Source organism: Trachurus japonicus, chromosome 11 (assembly GCF_045865225.1).
Source record: "Trachurus japonicus isolate A0001 chromosome 11, Traja_1.0".
Classification (NCBI taxonomy): Eukaryota; Metazoa; Chordata; class Actinopteri; order Carangiformes; family Carangidae; genus Trachurus; species Trachurus japonicus.
Genome location: NC_140917.1, coordinates 22,931,006 through 22,949,134, shown reverse-complemented (window position 1 = coordinate 22,949,134; position 18,129 = coordinate 22,931,006). Strand labels below are relative to the sequence as shown.

The 18,129-nt window shown below is 44.3% G+C and overlaps 1 protein-coding gene and 1 pseudogene across 2 annotated transcripts; both read left to right on the top strand.

Moving 5' to 3' along the window:
- Nucleotides 1-328: 328 nt before the first annotated feature.
- mfsd2ab (MFSD2 lysolipid transporter A, lysophospholipid b) lies at nt 329-16,656 on the top strand. Its single transcript, XM_085791909.1, has 14 exons — nt 329-577; nt 3,773-3,898; nt 4,708-4,832; nt 9,233-9,356; nt 9,666-9,744; nt 9,866-10,038; nt 10,141-10,231; nt 10,762-10,880; nt 11,311-11,394; nt 13,303-13,386; nt 13,566-13,678; nt 13,778-13,921; nt 14,295-14,471; nt 14,736-16,656. Exons 1-14 carry the CDS (start codon nt 488-490, stop codon nt 14,788-14,790), a joined length of 1,584 nt encoding a protein of 527 aa, XP_085648035.1. The 5' UTR covers nt 329-487; the 3' UTR covers nt 14,791-16,656.
- Nucleotides 16,657-17,586: 930 nt separating this feature from the next.
- LOC146978866 (SOSS complex subunit C pseudogene) lies at nt 17,587-18,090 on the top strand (annotated as a pseudogene). The gene has a single exon (XR_015036976.1). The product of XR_015036976.1 is annotated as an SOSS complex subunit C pseudogene (transcript).
- Nucleotides 18,091-18,129: the final 39 nt, after the last annotated feature.

Sequence of the window (18,129 nt, the reverse complement as noted above, 5' to 3'; positions counted from 1 at the left end):
CTCTTAATTTTTTTTTATCCTGCATTATTATCCTAGTGTAATTTTCAATTGCTCAATAAAACGATTTTTTTAAAAAAAGATTCGAAGATTTAGGCAACCCTCCTGTGGATCAACAATATGAGCAACACAGCAAAAACTATCATGTTCAATAAACCTTTGCTCCATGCAAGAATCTAAAAAAAAACTCGTGGTCCCTGATGACTCGGTTGAGCCCTGGTTGAGCCCTGGTTGAGCCCCGCCTTTTGGAGGGCGGGGTCAAACATGGCGTGAATGGCACGTTGAATGGGCGGGGCTCTGTTGAAATTACTATGCCACCGCATCCTCTCTCAGCTTTCAAAAAGATTGTAGACTAGCCTACGACGACACCTTTGGACGTGACTCTTCAAAACCTTATCGAAGACTTTTATTTGGGAGTTTGTTTGTTTTTTCTACATTTTTTTTTTCTGCGTGTCAAGTTTAAAAACCTAGAGAAAGCAGCTGCTGTGCTATGGCAAAAGGAGAAGGAGGTGAACAATACTCCAGCGCCAGTTTATTGAATAAACCGGTCAGCTCGGATGGCATCACGCTGGCTAGGAAGGTGGGTTTCATTCATTATGTTTGTTCAAATTCAGCCTCTGTGGCACTTTGTTGAAGGTTTGTTTAAAGCAGCAGATGAGTGCAGACGGTGGAGAAGCCGGTTTTAACTTGTATGAATGGAGACACCGGGTCAAATGACATATTTTTTAAAAGGAGGGACCCTAACGTCTCACAAGGCGCGCGCGTTGCTTATTGTCATATTTCGCCACGGAAGTGAACCAACATTATGTCGATTAAATGTCTCAGACGACTCATTTTTTTTAAATAAAACGATGAAATTACGAAAAAATAAAGTTAACCGAAGTGGACGAACCCATCCTCCTCTGGTCTGCCGAATATCACGAGACAAAATGGTTTAAATCACACAAACCAAGGCTGTGTACGGTGCTTGACACGGGGAAATAAACCAACTTTCAGTTATAGTTTCTCTCTGAACTGTAGCTACTCACATGTGTTTTCGGTTTTCATTACCCCAGCCACACAGGGCTAATTTTAAATCCCGAAAAGAAAATGCCCCTCTTCTCACTTGAAGGCAGCACCTCCTTGAAATATGCTCATGCTCTTCTTATAATAGCAGAGCTCTCCACATTTATTATAGGCCATAGATAGAAATGTTGAAGTTGAGAAATCCCCTATGGATTTTTCTCGTTTCATAAGGCTGCCATTGAGTTATAATGAAATGAACAAAGTGAAAATCAAAGTAGAAACGTGAGACAAGACCGACCAGCTTTTATTAAATAGGAAAAGGTGTGGAGGGAGGCTGCATCCTCTCCACTTCATTGGAAACGGTCGCTAAAAAAGGTGTGTTTGGTGTTGCGTTCATGGGCCCCCGTGAAACCCCATGTCAAGAGAGGAATGACAAGTTGGCGTTTATTGTATAAAAGACAACCACAGCTATTGGTATTGATCGTATCGATATTGATGGGTGTCTTTCTATTTCAGAGAAAAATGTGATGCACTGTCGCAGCAAAATGAGGAAGACACATTTTTTCATCCCTTTTTGACATAGCCTAGTTGTTATGGGATATGGGAAAAGCTTTCACTTTTAACTGTTTAGTTTCACTTTTATGTTACTTCTCAAGAATTAACTGAAAAAAAAATCCCTCCCGATATGGTAATCTAGGGGCATTTACGAGTGTAACTCCCGTTTTTCCTGATACCTCTGAATGCAGCAGGAAGTAGTGGTCATCAAGGCGACGTGTCAGACACAGACAGAGGGAGCAGGCTGGGGATGCTGCCTTAAATCAGGAATTTCTATGTACTGGTGTAGACTATTCAAATAGTTTCATCTCAAATCCAAAATGCATTTACTACCTTTTGTGTACTGGCTAAAAAAACCCACCCAATTCAGCATTAAAGTATGTTTTCTATTTACAGTGATAACATATCATTACTGCTGCCGCTGATAACAGAAGCAGTAGCCATTGAGCTAGAGGAGGGGCCGCATTTTATTGCTTTAAATGACCACGTTTACAAAACCACATTAATATATGGAATGAGAGGCACTGCACAATTTTGCAGACAAGAGTGGCTACATATAACTCCTCTAATCTAATAGGGTGCATTATGCAAAGTGCATTGTTTGAAAGCTGTGGAGAGACAGAGCGCACACTGTTTAATAGATACATTCCTGTGTTGGTCACATAACAAATAGGTACAGTTAGTCACTGCAGTGGACTTCTTAAAAAGAGGAGTGGAAAAAATGTATGCATACAAGAAGAGCAGGTGTAGAGGAGTTTAGCTACACTGTCACACAAAAATGTTGTCGTCACAGGCCCTTCGTCAGCCGTAGACCAACCGGCCCCTGCCGAGTTTACAGCTGCATTGTTTAGTTTAGAGGGGGGGACGTGGGAAGATCACATGGCAGGGTCAAGTTTGAACCATGAGACAGAGCGTTCAGTACCATGGAGACCTGACCCGAATCACCAGAGTCCTACTGTTGTAAGGCCAACCATTGTGTTGTTCAATCAGTGTTGTTAGAAGAATTGCCTCTTTGCTTTAAAAGGTGCTGGTTTCTCATTTCAGCCACTGAGCGTTTTGTCACCTAAACAAAGGCTTGGTTGGGTGTATCAACATGACAGGAGCTGGTTTTACTCAGTGTTGGCACCGTCGTGTGGGAGTTGGATGGCCGTTTTCTTGTCACGAGGTAGAAGAGCGGTAATGAGCCCGAGTATCAAGGCCATTCTTATAAAACTGCTCCTCACACAGGTTTATGTTTTGTCCAAGGCTGTTAAACAGCAGCGGTGGTGAAAACCTCTTTGACAGACTGAAAAGAGGGCCGATTAGGCAGCAGCAAACACAACCTTTTGATTGGCCGGGGAGGAGGGTGTGTATTCACTCCGACACTGGCCAGAGCAATGGTCAAACTGGCAGCCGTCCATTTGGGTGTTAACGCAGCGCTGCCAAGGTGCTGTCTGCCCGGCCTTTAGTGTGGGTGACACCATGGTGTTGTCATGGCCCTGGCCCTGGCCCTCGCCAACGGTGATTTGTGCTTCTATTAAAGGAGTCGTTTAGAGTCTTGTCTGTCGAGGGAATTATTACATCTACAGTGAAGAAGACCAAGAAGAATGAGCCCTTGTTAGAAAACCAAGGGGTTCTTGTTTCCCCAGTGGCTGTCCCTGACTTCAGCCAAATATGCTAGTGATAGTGAGCTTTACTGCCAGCTGCACTTTTAAGACTCTGACGATTTAAGAATTGAGGCCACATTCCCTGTGAGGCTTTAAAACTCTGTTACTGCCTAAATGGCGAGAAATCGGTGAAGCTAAGGAATCGAATGATCTACAGGTGGAGGAGTGTTGGAGTGTTGCGACAGAAATGGAGAAAGTTGTCTATTTATAAGCCAGGGGGAATATAACTGTGCCGCTGTATTACAGGGACCCGTCACCCTGACAGGGTTGAACTCCAGTTGTCAATTTTGCTGAACTGACCTCTCCTATAATTATGCGGGCTAAGGCCTGCCAAAGCCTGAAAAGGGGGTTTGTAAGCAGCAGCTGCAAATACTTAAAGACACTTTCTGTAAAAGTAGGCTAATGCGTAATGTGAGCTAAGTGAGCATTCATTTGTTAGGTAGATTAACAGATCTCATGTCTGCTCTTGTATAAAAATGCCTTTTATTCCACTCCCACTTAATGTCTCGTTCATTTTCCGCCATTAACTGTGTTTCTCGCTTCTGTTCCTCTTCCCTGTTTTTCTCCAGCACGAGCACAGGAACAGGTTGTCAATCTGCAACAAGATCTGCTATGCCATCGGCGGAGCGCCCTACCAGATCACTGGATGTGCCCTGGGCTTTTTTCTGCAGATTTATCTTCTGGATGTAGCTCAGGTGAGTTGGTTGAGATTATTAAAAAAAAAAAAAATCCTCCATGATCACACCTGTCCACATATTTAGTGTCACTTTTGTAACAGTCCTATATATAGCCACCCCGCTGTCCTTAAAGAACCCCTTAACTGTGGACGGGAACATAGTGTGCATCCACCACTGTCCTTCCAATGCTGTCACAGTATGTGAGGTGGCATTTAGAGGCTTGGAGCTGTACACGATCCTTCCTGTGCCCTCACAGCACCTCTTTCATAAGACCACATTCAAGACATTGTGGCCGCCAAAAGCTCGCCAACAAATGGTCTGATTGTCCCGGAAAAAATGAAGAGGTGGAACAGTCTTCTCTCTTCTTTCCATTATTGGCTCCATGATGGGGGCTCCACTGTACAAGAAGGCTTACAGGGGCTTATTCTCAAAAATGTAGGGAGGGTAAGGGGGGAGAGAGAGAGATGGTGGTACTGGCACCATGAGGAGGGGGCTCGCTTTAATGGGCTCTGACACTGATCTGATGGTAAAGGCCAAAGTAACGTGTAAGTCAGCAGCCTCCCAGGGTTTAAGCTTTTGTCCAGCGGCCGAGGCTGCTGATTGAGAGTCTATTAGACGACACAGCATGGTGCAGATTGTACAGTGAGGAGCGGAGCGTTCACGCTGCCTGGCTTCCACTCGGTCTCCCCCGAACAAAGCTGAATGAACCGCTGAGACGGGCTGAAGTTGCCAAGTGGCACCTTTGGCGGCTCGCCTGTGACTTATATTTAAGTCTTTCTCTCACTGCCACAGTTGCACTAATCTTTGTGTCTTTCTGCTTTCCACAGTTGGACCCCTTTTACGCCTCCATCATCTTGTTCGGAGGCAGAGCATGGGACGCAGTCACGGACCCCACGGTGGGGTTCCTCGTCTCCCGAAGCCCGTGGACACGTTTTGGACGCATGCTGCCCTGGTAGGTCTATATACCCAGCTGTCTGATGCTGTTGATTCACACACAGGACAACTAGAGCTGTTGAGCTTTTTCCTTAAAGGGATAGTTCAACATTTTGGCAAATTGGCCCATTGCCATAATCCCTATAGTAGTAGGAGTAGGTTCGTTACCTTTAATTGTCAGTGCAAGCTATTTTTAGAATGGCGGAGCACAGCCACGAGCTGCTCAGAGCTACACTACGGAGGCTCATGGGATTTCTTGATTTCCCTCATCAAACTCATCAAATACACAATCCAACAATGGGGCCCAATTTGCCAAAATGTTTAACTATCCCTTTGAATCCAGATAATCATCTAAGGAGCGCCTTCCTCCTCCTCTGGGTCATGGTCAACTCTTTTTCCCTTGTTGATGAAGCCCACTTATGTCACTGGAGCACCCATTGTTACGTATTTGCTTTTTTTGAGAGGGGGGGCTGCTGCTGTCATCTTTTGTGAGTCAGGCGGTCCTCAGGGTGGAAGATTTCCAGCTTTCCTCTGTACATGTGTCACAGTGTTTGGGGGTGGAGCTTCTTCCTGGGAATGGCGCGTCATCGTCATGCCCTAACTATGGGTCGTGCTGATGCAATTCATGCTCTACCACTTCCTTATTGCCCACACATGCGTGTATATTCATTCAAGCCCCCTCCCCCTCTCCCTTTCACACACACAGATGCACACAACTGCTGCTATGCAAAGTGGCGGTGGCAATAGAATAACCCACTGAAACAGTCCAGGCCGTACCACTGACGCCCAAACACAAAGATACTGAGCCCTTTTTTTGTTTTTTTAACTAAACATCTATAAGGAGTTCATGCAGCCTCTGGTTTCCCACAGCGCGGCCTTTGGCATGGCATTGACAAATATAACTCCTGCCTGCTACCGAGGCTACACAGTCAGGAGGCACACAAACCGTTTTCCAGACTAAATTCCTCTGACACTGGAGTCTCTGTCTGTGTCGGACACATTTTCAGCTATTTGACATTTTAATATTCAAAATAATTTTGAATTTGACACATGAGAAAAGAGAGAGCCAGACTTATTATTCTGGTTTTATTTCAGTGTGACCCGTCCGTGGCCTCTTTCTTTGTGAGATGCCTTAATGAAGAGCAGCGTGGATGGAGACAAAATGAATGTTAAAACGTTGTGTGTGTGGCGCTCAGCCTGAGGGAGTGGGAGGCTTCAGGCCTTTTTCACAGAAAGGTTACTGACCCCTTTTTTTTAACCACTACTTCCCATCCCCCACATCTCCGCTTCTTCTCTAAGCAGGTTTATCTGAGTTACTCATGAATATCAGACTGTGACTTTTTGTCCAGGGTCCCACCGTCGCCAAAAATTGCCCGTGGAGCTCTTGGTCCATGTCCGAGAGGGAGGTAAAATTCATACGGCCGTGTTAGATAAGTGCGGTGTAAGGTGTCAGACGCTGGTTATAGAAACGGCCGCCAGCCCCTTGTCAGCACCGAGGATGTTTTACAGCCAGTGTCTCTTCAGTAATAGCTGGCAGGACGTGCTACCTCATAAGGTGGCCAGGACAGAGGAGGAAAAGGGAGATCAGGATGTCGTAGGGGGTCTCGGCACCTTCATAACGAGAACCACACATCAGTGATCTTATTTACCCCCTGCCTGATAAAAATATAACCTCTCTTCTCCAGCTGCTCAGGAAAACATATGTGAAGAGCAGCACAGCTGGGAGTAAAATGCGGCCATTAAGGTCCCCGGTGGTTTCCATCCCTGGCTTCCTGTGTTAACGCTCCCTCGGGTGTCACTGTGGAGAAAACACCTGCATAATTAATTTACACAGAATACAAAGGAATTGCCATCCTTTACAGCTGGTTAGAGTATTTTTGTCTTCGGTGAGGAAATAAATGTAGAGCACATATACACATGTGCAAAAGATATTAAAATCTTGTTCTGGATGAGCAGGAATTTACTGAATGCATAATCTGGTGGAATATTTTGAAATAACATATTTTGCGTTTCGCTCGATAACCACAACATCTGTGCTCTTGTCAGATTTATTGCTTATGCAGAAAATGAATCTAAATCAACTTGATGTCCTGGGGGATGATCATGTCACAGAGGAGGTATATCATCGTTTCTGTAATTTTCTGTCGGTGCAGAGATGCTGACATGTGAATCGAAGCCTCTCAAAAGTGGGTCATTCTTCATGTCGCTGGTGGAGATGCATCCTGCCTGTTTTACCGTGAGAGATGGGTGTGGAAGTGTGTGTGTGTGGGTGGGTGGGTGGTCGGAGGAACGACCGGCATGTTAGGTCATGTGACGATCATCACAGCCACGTAATGTGTACGAGGAGATGAGGAGAGCAGCGAGGAAGACCACTGGAGCTGCTTCATCTTGAAAAATCTCTGTGTTTAGGGAAGTGGGGGAGGGGAATAGACACACTCGTCTCTGATTGGTCGCTCCCACAACACACCACCTCGCTCAGCCAATAGCGGCGGCCTAAAAGGCCCGGTTAGGATTTTTAAAGGGTGACTGAGGAATTCAAGAGGTTACTACAGTTCAAAGATGGAGCAGAATGATTTTCAGTGCTGCTGCTGCTGCTGCAGAGCCATAGGAGCCGTAACAAGTGACAGACCACAGCTGTCTGCCGCTCCCTAAACACAGGGTTTGTCTTTAAACACTCCCTGGTAATAATCCATACCTCAACTTCTAGAAATACTGGATGTCTGTCTTGCTCTGTATGAATTTAAAACCAAGATGAGATTAAGCTTTTACATTGATTATGTTTTTTCTCATTATTTTCTATAGCAGTGTTTCTTTTGCTTATTTCTTGGATTTTGAAACAGAATATTTCGCAGATCTTTTACAGCTGTATACACACCCAGCCCAGCGGTGGCTGCCAGAAGAATAAATTCACATATCAGACCTATGACACAACAGTTACCAACCAACAGAGTCGCTGAGATAAATCACCCCTCCCTGCTAGTCAGCACGGCTATTTCAGAGCACATATTAATACGACTCCAAGGGGTGAGGGGTCTACTCTGCACAGTGCTTATATGTCACTGCAGTCCTGCAGGCTCAGTGCAAGTCTGAGCTTGGATGCTGAAGAACAGCATGCACCCATAAAGATGCAACTGGAAGGTTTATTTAAAAAGGGATTCAGACTTAATTTTGGATGTTAATTTTTTTTTTTTAAGGGGCGTATTTCCAGTAATGGGTCAAACTGAAACAAGAGGAAGTGGTGTATATAATTTGGATGATAACGCTCATTTCAAGTAAATGGACATTAACATGCACTTCTGTTTGTTCTGTATCTGCTTCCACTTGCACACATTCCCAGAGTAACTTTCCCCAAGTGTACAGTTAATCACATCACATGCACGAGAGAGCTCATTGAACGCTGCTCCTGACGTTTCTCTCTTTAAAGAGATATAGATCATCAGAGTTCAGCTGGATTAAGTTGATTAGCTTCTAGTGAAGCCGGTCTGTTTCTGTGACGGGACAGAAGCCGGTGCCTTGGTGAGGCGTTGCGTCACCATATTTTCATTGGATGCTGTTGTGGCTTGACTGTGTTGTGTACAGGACGCATGATTTCATATCCTTTCCGGCGAGGCTGAGTAACCTCATTAACAATAGAGGAGCAAGCCGGATGACCTGAGACACTTCCTGTTTCACAAGCTAGACTACATTTTTTTTCCCCTTCCCGTGCCGGTCAGAGGTGTGGTTTCTACCCAGACCCTCTGTGATTGGTCAAGATTGGTGTGGCCTTAGGTAGAAGTCGAATGAAGGGCAATAAGTGACTCAAGGAATTCCATTCCCACAACACTTACGCGTTTCTCCTTCACCAGATACAGTAACGTCATGGTTGAAGTTACGGGAGGAGTGACGTGTGAGGCAGAAAGGGAGGCAGTGTACAGGATGGCACGGCTGTGTTTCCAAAACTGAAACACGTTCTTGTTAATATGAGTCTTTGAAATGACTCACACACGTCCATACTTGTCCCATTAAACATCATATAGTACGTGTAACATGTAAGAGAAACCGAGCCAGCAGTCGTTCGGTGTGGTGACGCTGACCAGGCCGCATTCTTCCAATATTGTATCCTCTCATAACCCTCAAATCCTGACAAACATCAAGCTCAACCTGTTCCACGGCCCGGGGACATCATGTCCCTGGTAGTGACGACAAGTGAGGGCAAAGTAAACGCAAGTGAAGTCCTGCTGAGGGAAAGTTGGCACAGACTGAATGAAAGACACACTTGATCGGCCACAATTTGTTATGTAATGAGTGGCCCCATCTTTTCATGATTGTTTACAGACTGGGGGTGTTTCACGCTCGAGTAGGATCACGTTTTCATCCACTGATGTTGTTTTTGTTGTTGTTGTCCCCCCTTCTCTCTCTCTCCCCCTTTCCCTCGTGCAGGATCCTGCTCTCTACCCCTCTGGCTGTGATTTGCTATTTCCTCATATGGTATGTTCCTCCCTTCGAGAACGGCAAAGTCATCTGGTACCTAATCTTCTACTGCCTCTTCCAGACCCTCATGACTGTGAGTACTTCACTGAATGTTAAATCGATGTCTTCAGTGAAAAAACAGCAATTTGCCCCTTTCTTTTCTTTTACAAAGGATTATTTCATGGTTTCTAGTGTTGGTGCTAAGCTAAGATAACTGATGATATCTTCATCTTTACCACACCGACATGAGAGCAGTACATCTACTCCTTTATAACTGCTAAAATACAAATAAACACATTCCCCAAAATGTAGAGCAATTATTTTCACTTTCTGAATGACCAAAACTGTATCACAGAGAGGTATTAACCTTTCATTCTCTGTTTTTCTTTGTCTTTGTTATCAGTGCTTCCATGTGCCATACTCTGCCCTCACCATGTTCATCAGCTCGGAGCAGAAAGAGAGGGACTCGGCCACTGCATACAGTGAGTATCACAGCAGTCGGTAAAATGTAAAAATTGTGGTTGTCTGAATGAGTCTCCTCACCGAAAAGACATTGAATGCATCGCCTCGTCAGTGATTAAACGTTTCCCGCGATTCTTTCAGGGATGACGGTGGAAGTTCTGGGCACCGTGTTCGGCACAGCCATCCAAGGACAGATAGTAGGCATGGCCAACGCGCCCTGCGTCCCGGGTCCCGCCGACATCCTTGCAGACCTGAATAACAACAAGTCTGTCGGACTCAACGTGTCAGAGAATGGCATCTCCCTGGACCACACGGTAAACACTCTTCTTTATCACAACCTAACTATCAAAACCACGTGAAAGGACTGTTTTTCTAACTGCGATCCATCTCTAATCTGATCATCTCTTCCTCTACAGAAAGTGGCGTACATGATCGCCTCCGGCGTCATCTGCTTGATCTACATCATCTGTGCTCTTGTTCTTTTCTTCGGTGTTAGGGAACAAAAAGGTAAAACATCTTTCTCCATCCCCACCCTTTTATTCCAATCCAAAAAAAGACAAGTTGTATATATTTCTTTCCTTTGCAGATGTTGATCTGGCCTTTTAAAGTGCTTATTGAATATGAAAAATGACTCCAGCTGAGTGTCTCTCATGGCTTTTCACAAATAACAGTCACTTATGTTCTTGATTGGATGCAGATAAACACACGTCTTTCATGTGACAGAGCTGTTACTGATGTTTGTGTTGCGGTCCAATGGGGATGTACAGTTACAGCTGAATGATATGGTGTGACTGTGGGCTGACGTTCTGTGAGAACACTGAGGCCTTGGTTAAATTGGAGGCCTCGTGACCAGGACGGGGCCTAATAAGACACAATTGTCCAGGAAAGGATGAGCCTGAAAGGCAGCTGTTAAAGTAGCATGAACCAAAAGGCCATGCTAGGAGACAGGAACGAGATAGATATGAATTTAATAGATGAATATAACTACAAGTCATTTAGCGTCTTTGTTAATCGTTTCTTGCTTTCTGTCTTTTCAGAATCTTTTCGTCCCAGGTCAGAGCCCATGTCTTTCTTCCAGGGCATTAGGCTGGTGATGGGACACGGACCGTACGCCAAACTGGTCATGGTCTTCCTCTTTACCTCACTGGCTTTCATGGTGCGCATAGACACACACACACACACACACACACACACACATACAAATCAATATGTCAGCCCAGTATTTTGTCTGTTTCTGATGTGAAGTTTGTTTTTTCCGTTACCGAGTTCAACCGCGAGCGTCTAGCTGCTCTGTGCTACCAGCTGGAGTTTACGTAGCACCACAGTGTTGGCCCGCGGTGTCTTATGTCTGTGTGTGTGTTTGTGTTTTTAGGCAACAACAACAACACTCTTGTTTTATTGTAGCTACATAACCTGTATCCCATCTAGTTTTATTGCCACTAGTTTTGCTTGTGTGTTTTATTGTACAGCACTTTGGACAACCTGGGTTGTATTTTTTAATGTGCTATATAAATAAATAAATATGTATTGTATTGTATTGTAACAAAACTAAACCGAAGTGTGTGTGGGTGTGCTTCGTCCCACAGCTCCTGGAGGGAAACTTCGCTCTGTTCTGCAGCTCCACGCTGGGCTTCAGAAACGACTTCCAGAATATTCTCCTGGTCATCATGGTGAGCACAACACGCACAGAGACATAGACACACAAGTGGCATTTTCAGACACATAGAGATGGGTGCTCTGCTTCCATAGCAACGACCGCATTTCTCTCATCACCTGAAACCTCGGACGGCCCGTTTGTGTGGAATAAGTGGAGCCATTAGCTTCAGAGCGGAGATAAAACTTTATCCCCCAGGAGCGAACGCATAAATTGTTTTGGGTCACAAAGCCTCACTGTCTCGCTGCCCGTTTCCATGATGTGTGTCCACTCTGACTTGCTCTGCCTGAATGCCGTCCCATTCCCACGGACAGTGAAGGAGCCACAGTTGCTTCTCCTTTCATGTCACGACCTCTCGTCTACATAAACCTACATACAAAGAGAAGTCTCGCCTATAAAGGAATCACTCAGGCTTTAGTCGGACAGGTATGAAATCCAGTTAATCAAACATTGTGCCTACTGTAGCGCAGCACGGCAGCACTGTACAGGCTGAGAAAGTGCAGGTTAAAGAGGTTGAAAAGATTACACGCTTTGATCCTTTACTTTATGGAAAGGATTACGAAGCCAAGGCAGTGACCTTTTTTCTTTTTTTTTTTTTTCTTTAAAGTACGCTTATTTAGTAAAATGACTTTCTACAGGCTTCAACACTGTGCGCTTTCAGAGCCCCAGCTCCTTATAAAGTTACCCTTAATCAGCACTAAGTGATCCTAATCCTCACCTTCAGTAACTTGATGAGATGACGGGCTAATCTGAGAGGCTCCGCTCTTACTAGAACAAAGATGAGTCGCTCAAATCAAACTGAGAGGAGTTATATAAGGGTGTGTTGTCAAACTGCTTTGCCAGTTTTGTTGAAGTTCAAATGCAATGAAAGATTGAATGAGAGCAGCGAGGCAGACCGTCCAACAGCAACAAGAAGGAGCTTTGTGTGTGTGTCTGTCTTTGTGCCAAAGCGAGCCACGTTTCAGAGAGCATGTTGCACCGTGTGTTTCTCTCCTGCCCCCATGATGTCGCACACAGCAAATGAGCTCCATAATCGAGGGCTGCGTGGTGTTGGTGTGGTAAAGGAGCAGTCGCACTGTGCTGCACTGTTTCAGACACTGAGATGAGTGCGTAAAAGGAGATTTATGAGCTCCAGTCAGGAGATAAAGTCGATTAACATATGATGTTTGATTTCTGGGGAAAATGCTGATAAGGCTCGTCGGGTGTGGGCGCTGCGTGTGCAGGCAAGTTTAGACCGAGCTCAGCCGCTCACATTAACGCTGATACAAGTTCAATTTTGTGTTGCAAGTTCAAATTCGAGGAAATGAGATAATGTGTTCACTCACATAACCACATAAAAAGGCTTTAGCTGCCACACACGTTTGTCATCGCAGAGGCAGAGATGGTGTGTGAGCAGTGTCAGACCTTTGCTCATAATAATAAAAAAAAAAGGCTGGTGGAAAAATACTGTTGCATTAGGGCTGTTTCTGTTGTCTTTACCTTAGTCAAACACTGAAGGGTCAGAGGTCAGACTGATCTGAGCGAGCCCTCTGCCCCCCACCCCGTCGTTAGCATGACCCCTGTGGAACGTCGCATCTCGTTGAGCTCGAATTTGTTTTGGGAAGAGCCGTAGAGGTCGTATTATCTTCCTTCCTCGCTGTTGTGTTTGGCATATACCAGAGGTCAGAAGTGCTTCTGCATCGCCGGCCGTGCTTAAAACGTCTGAGGCGGAAGCTGAAGCATTTTGAGAATGCACCTAAAGTCATGTTACGCAACGCAACACAGAGGATCCACGGCTTTATGCTTCTCTAGGTTCAGGTTAACTCGTAATAAAGAGCCTTTTTGTGGAATTTATTGAAACCAGTTATTGGTTTCAGTTTTGTGTGTTTGTTGACAAGAAACAGCTGGTTAACCGGAATTTTAAATGTTTTCTTTCCCCCCACAGCTTTCCGCTACCCTGGCCATCCCCTTCTGGCAGTGGTTTCTTACTCGCTTTGGGAAAAAGACAGCGGTTTATACTGGCACCTTGGTAAGGCCCACAGTCACGTCCAAACACCACTTCTAAGTCACATGAAGCCTGAGATTGACAGGGTGTAAGAGTTATCCTATGATTTCTAAGACGACAGCTCTGGAGTCTTTTAGGAAGTGAGATGTTAGGAAGTAAGGCTCTGAAGGACAGCTGGCTAATGTGTCTTCTCTTCTTCTCAGTCTGTGGTTCCCTTCCTGATCATGGTGGTGTGTGTTAAGAGTAACCTCATCGTGACCTACATCGTCTCCTTCGCTGCCGGGGTGGGAGTGGCTGTGGCCTTCCTGCTGCCCTGGTAAGTACCCCTACTGCCTCCGGGTTAGCTCTTACATGGAGTAACATGAAGTGTGTAGGTGGAGAACCAATCCTGAATCTTTTTTTTATTTCCTCTCAGGTCCATGCTTCCTGATGTCGTTGACGATTTCCAAGTACAGAACCCCAACTCCACCGGCCACGAAGCTCTTTTCTATTCCTTCTACGTTTTCTTCACCAAGTTTGCCTCTGGAGTCTCTCTGGGCATCTCCACACTCAGTTTAGAGTAAGTACCAACAAGGTCACACACTCACATACATAACCTTAATCGGAATTTTTTAAATTTAAAAAAAAATCTAATACACTGGGACACAATATGAGGCTAAGCCGCATCCCCCAGCACCCAAATCCCACATCAAAGCAAGAAATTCCTTTCACTTTCATTTGATCAAGTACAGTAAGACTGTTTGTGTGTGATGAGTTCATCCATCACATGATCCACTCTACAGCAGTGTTGGCTTTTGATCAGCCTCATGGTGGGAAACCTTCATATCAAGACAAAAAAATCTTACTGCTTTTTTTTTAAATTTTTTTTTTTTAACTCTAGTACATTAACACTTGTGTGGTCATTTCCATAATTCTGTTTCTCCTCTCTGTAGTTTTGCAGGCTACATCAGTAGAGGCTGCTCTCAACCAGAGGAGGTACATATCACCTTGAAGGTGCTGGTTTCCGCCGCCCCACTGGTTCTCATCGTTATCGGCCTGACCATTTTGTACTTTTATCCGATCGATGAGGAGAGGAGGCAAGGCAACCGCAAACTGCTGCAGGAGCAGAGGTAAGGCTGAGGACTGAGAACCTCTGCTCTGCTTGGTGTGTGTGTGTGTGTGTGTGTGTTTGAAACTCGTCGCTTGTAGCTTGAAAAGGTTCATTTTGTTCTCTTCTTAGCACTAGTTGTACTTCATTTTAAACAGACAAATACAATAGGAGATGTTCTTTTATGCTTCTGAGGAAGACTGCAGGTGACAGTTGAAATTCAGCTGTCACCTACTATTTAAAATAAATAGTTCATCTAGTGAAGTCACTTGTGTTTGTGTTGCAGGGACAACGAGACAGATTCAGACACTGACTCAACAGAGCTGGCCAACGTGGTCTAAGACGTTTACGATAAACTCACGGACCAATCGGGTGAGCGACTGGCATTTTGCACTGGGCAGGACCAACGGACCTGGACCTGTCGGATCATACAGACACTGCCTTGTCCAATCACATCGCTGCTGCTCCACATCCCTGCAACTCGGTTGATTCTTCAAAAGTATCGCCTCGGCCACGCTGAGGCCTTTCTAAAGACAGATTTCCTACCGTCCTCATTTGTGACTTTCTCCTGGCATGAAATTTAGTTTCCTCTTTTGTTCAGTCAGAAGTCGTGTGTTATACAAAAAGTAAGGCTTTTGAAATCTGAGTACAGTGGAAAAAAAACAGTTTTTTTAAAAGGTTAGTCTGAAAATGGGATGCTGAAACGAACAGTTATCATCTCGTACAAACCACAACAAACCTTAATGACCTTGAGCTCTGCACTAAAAACATCTTTGCACTTCAAAGATGTAAATATCATAAGAAACTTGAACAAACAGTGACATGGCCTTAATTTCAGCCCTGGTCTGGGGTTAAAATTCAGAACTGATATGTGTCATTCACTTGCTCCAGAGTCATTGACCTGTTGTGTATGATGTGTTTAAATGTGTTTTGTAGTTCCACTGTTTCTCCTCATGTTTTAATGAAACCAGTTTCCATTTCATTCCCGTCCCTTTTTTTTTTTTTTGTCTGTAGGACGTCGTGTTGGAACTAGCAGCCTGACAGTAACAGCTGTCACTGGCTCATTTTAGTTCCCCATCATAATACTGAAACCACTACATAAGTAAAAGCTGTTAGTTTGTACACATACAAAGCTACAAAGTTTATCCAGCAATTGCATTAATTACATTTCTCTTGTATGGCCGCTACTGAAGACAAAGAAAGCTTCTTTTCTTTCAACTTTCTTTCATTTCCTTAATATTGAACAGAACGGTGACTACCGCCGGTACTAATTGAGAGATATCATTATTTAAATATTTATTAGTTATGATTTTACAGTTTTTTGTTTGTTTGTTTGTTTTCAATTTGTGTTCGCCCGAAAGTCGTACTTCTTGCAGTATTTAAATGTATTTAAATCTGTAGGGAGCTTTTCCAACTGGATTTAAAAATGAGGAAAATGTGGTGTGATACAAATTTTAAAACATTCACAGGCCTTTTAATGCATGTTGCCATCACTACTGTCTTTGCTCCATTGCCTTCAAAAAGGGAAGCATGTAATTGTGAAAAAAAAGAAAGAAAAGATTTGAAGGTGGGGATGTGACTTGTTTTAGTCTCCCTTGGATGTATTATTTTTCTTTGTACATATGTATGTTTACAGGCAGAACCACCAGGATGCTTTGTGATCATCTCAATCCCTGTCATGAAAAAAAGGATTGACATATTTCATATCTGTTGATGTGGAAACGTGTACACAGTGTCATATGTTATACATACTGTTCCATCCTTGACATGTTGTTTCTGACAACTGAGTTGCCAAATGTGAAAATGTTCATAATTCATTAACTTTATTTTATTTTTCATTGTTTGTCCTCATCAGATGATGAGTGTACATAGCAACATGGTGCCATTTACACCAATGAACCCTGTTAAAGTTGTACATCATGTAAATCTCATCCTGTTTTATTTTGTCAGAGTTTTGTCTTTTATGGCTCTGTCGCTGACCCTCACGACTCTTGAGGCTGTAGCCAAATGTGTGAGCTTTAATCCCACTGGGACACACAGAAGCCTTGTGTACATGCCTCCTGTGCATATGTATATATTGTATGTAAACCTGTAAATATCTTTGATATTTGTGGCTGCAAGTGTAATGTATATTGTACTGTAGTTATTTAAGGAAAAGATGTTGAGATGGAAAAAGATATTGTTAATAAATACTAATTGATAATGTGTATTGTGAACAAGTTGTCAATATGTCCTTACTTGAAGCAAATCCATAACTTGAGCTGGAGCCAGTTTAAAGCATGAATCTGGAAGAGATTTTTAATAGATCACACATAATATGGGCAAATGAGCCCTAACCCAATGCTATGAAAATCCCATAATTATATCAGTATCTCTTCAGCACTGATTCTGGGATTTCCATAGCTTCCTATAAGTGCCATCTTTAATACAACTGTACTCAAGTGCAGCAATAGAAAATCTAATACAAGATCAATAAAATACAGAACAATATACAATATTTATAACATTGTAGATGAACATCATGACTCTCATTTGAGAAATGTGCGGAACAATAAAGACTCACACGAATCATGATGTAAAGACCATTAAAGAACACAGGAGGCTGCACACTTTATACCGTCTACTATACTGGCTGCACACTGGCCTGTCATATTCCCATTGCATGCATTGAATGGTATTTACTGTACACTACTGCCATCTAGTGTTGATTTTTCTTTGTAAAATAACTTCCCATAAGAAGTGAAGTAGAAATCGAGTCGCTTATGAATCTCCTTCCTATCATATCACTACACCCATTTAGCTTTAGTAGTTTTGAGTGGAGTAGGACCTATTTTGTACCACTGACTCGAACTGTTTAATATTGACTTGTGAACGGATTTAATTGCTTTCTTTGTAACATTTAAGTTCAATAGTCTCATTGTATTCACAGTATACATTAGGCACATTGTTTAATGTTTTCAGCCTCCCTACCCTGTCTCTGATACGTATTTTGTTTTTATGGTCATACGTAGTTCCTGTACATAGATCGCGCCTTTATTTTGAAGGCAAGGCAGATTACTCAAACCGGAAGTGTTCGACCGTGTTAGCACACACCGCCGATTTCAACACATTTCGCCACTTTATTGTTGTCCCCTGTGCTCTGTGTCTGTCAACTACAGCGACGTTTCGTCTTGACCAGCACCTGAAGCAGCAACACAAGCGAAGCGACGCTGGCGGCGACGTCTCTCTCCCCCATGGCCTGTCGCCGCTCCGCCCGCTGCTGCTGCCGCTGCTGCTGCTGAGCCGACATGGCCTCCAACCCTCCGGGACAAGGCTTTCAGAACAAGACCCGGGTGGCCATCCTGGCGGAGCTGGACAAGGAGAAGAAGCGGCTGCTGCAGAGCCAGTCCATGAACAGCCCCGGAGCCAACATCCCCCTGTCGTCCAGACCGAGCCTGAAGGAGGTGCGGGACAGCGCGGAGCAGCAGCACATCGCCGCCCAGCAGAAGGCCGCGCTGCAGCACGCTCACGGCCACTCCTCCGGCTTCTTCATCACACAGGACTCCTCGTTTGGCAACCTCATCCTCCCCGTGCTCCCCCGCCTGGAGCCAGACTTTTGACTCTGTACACAGCCTGCACCCGACACTGTCAATAACTTAGATGTTTCTCTGTTGCATATATTTGTCCTGTACTCGGTGTAA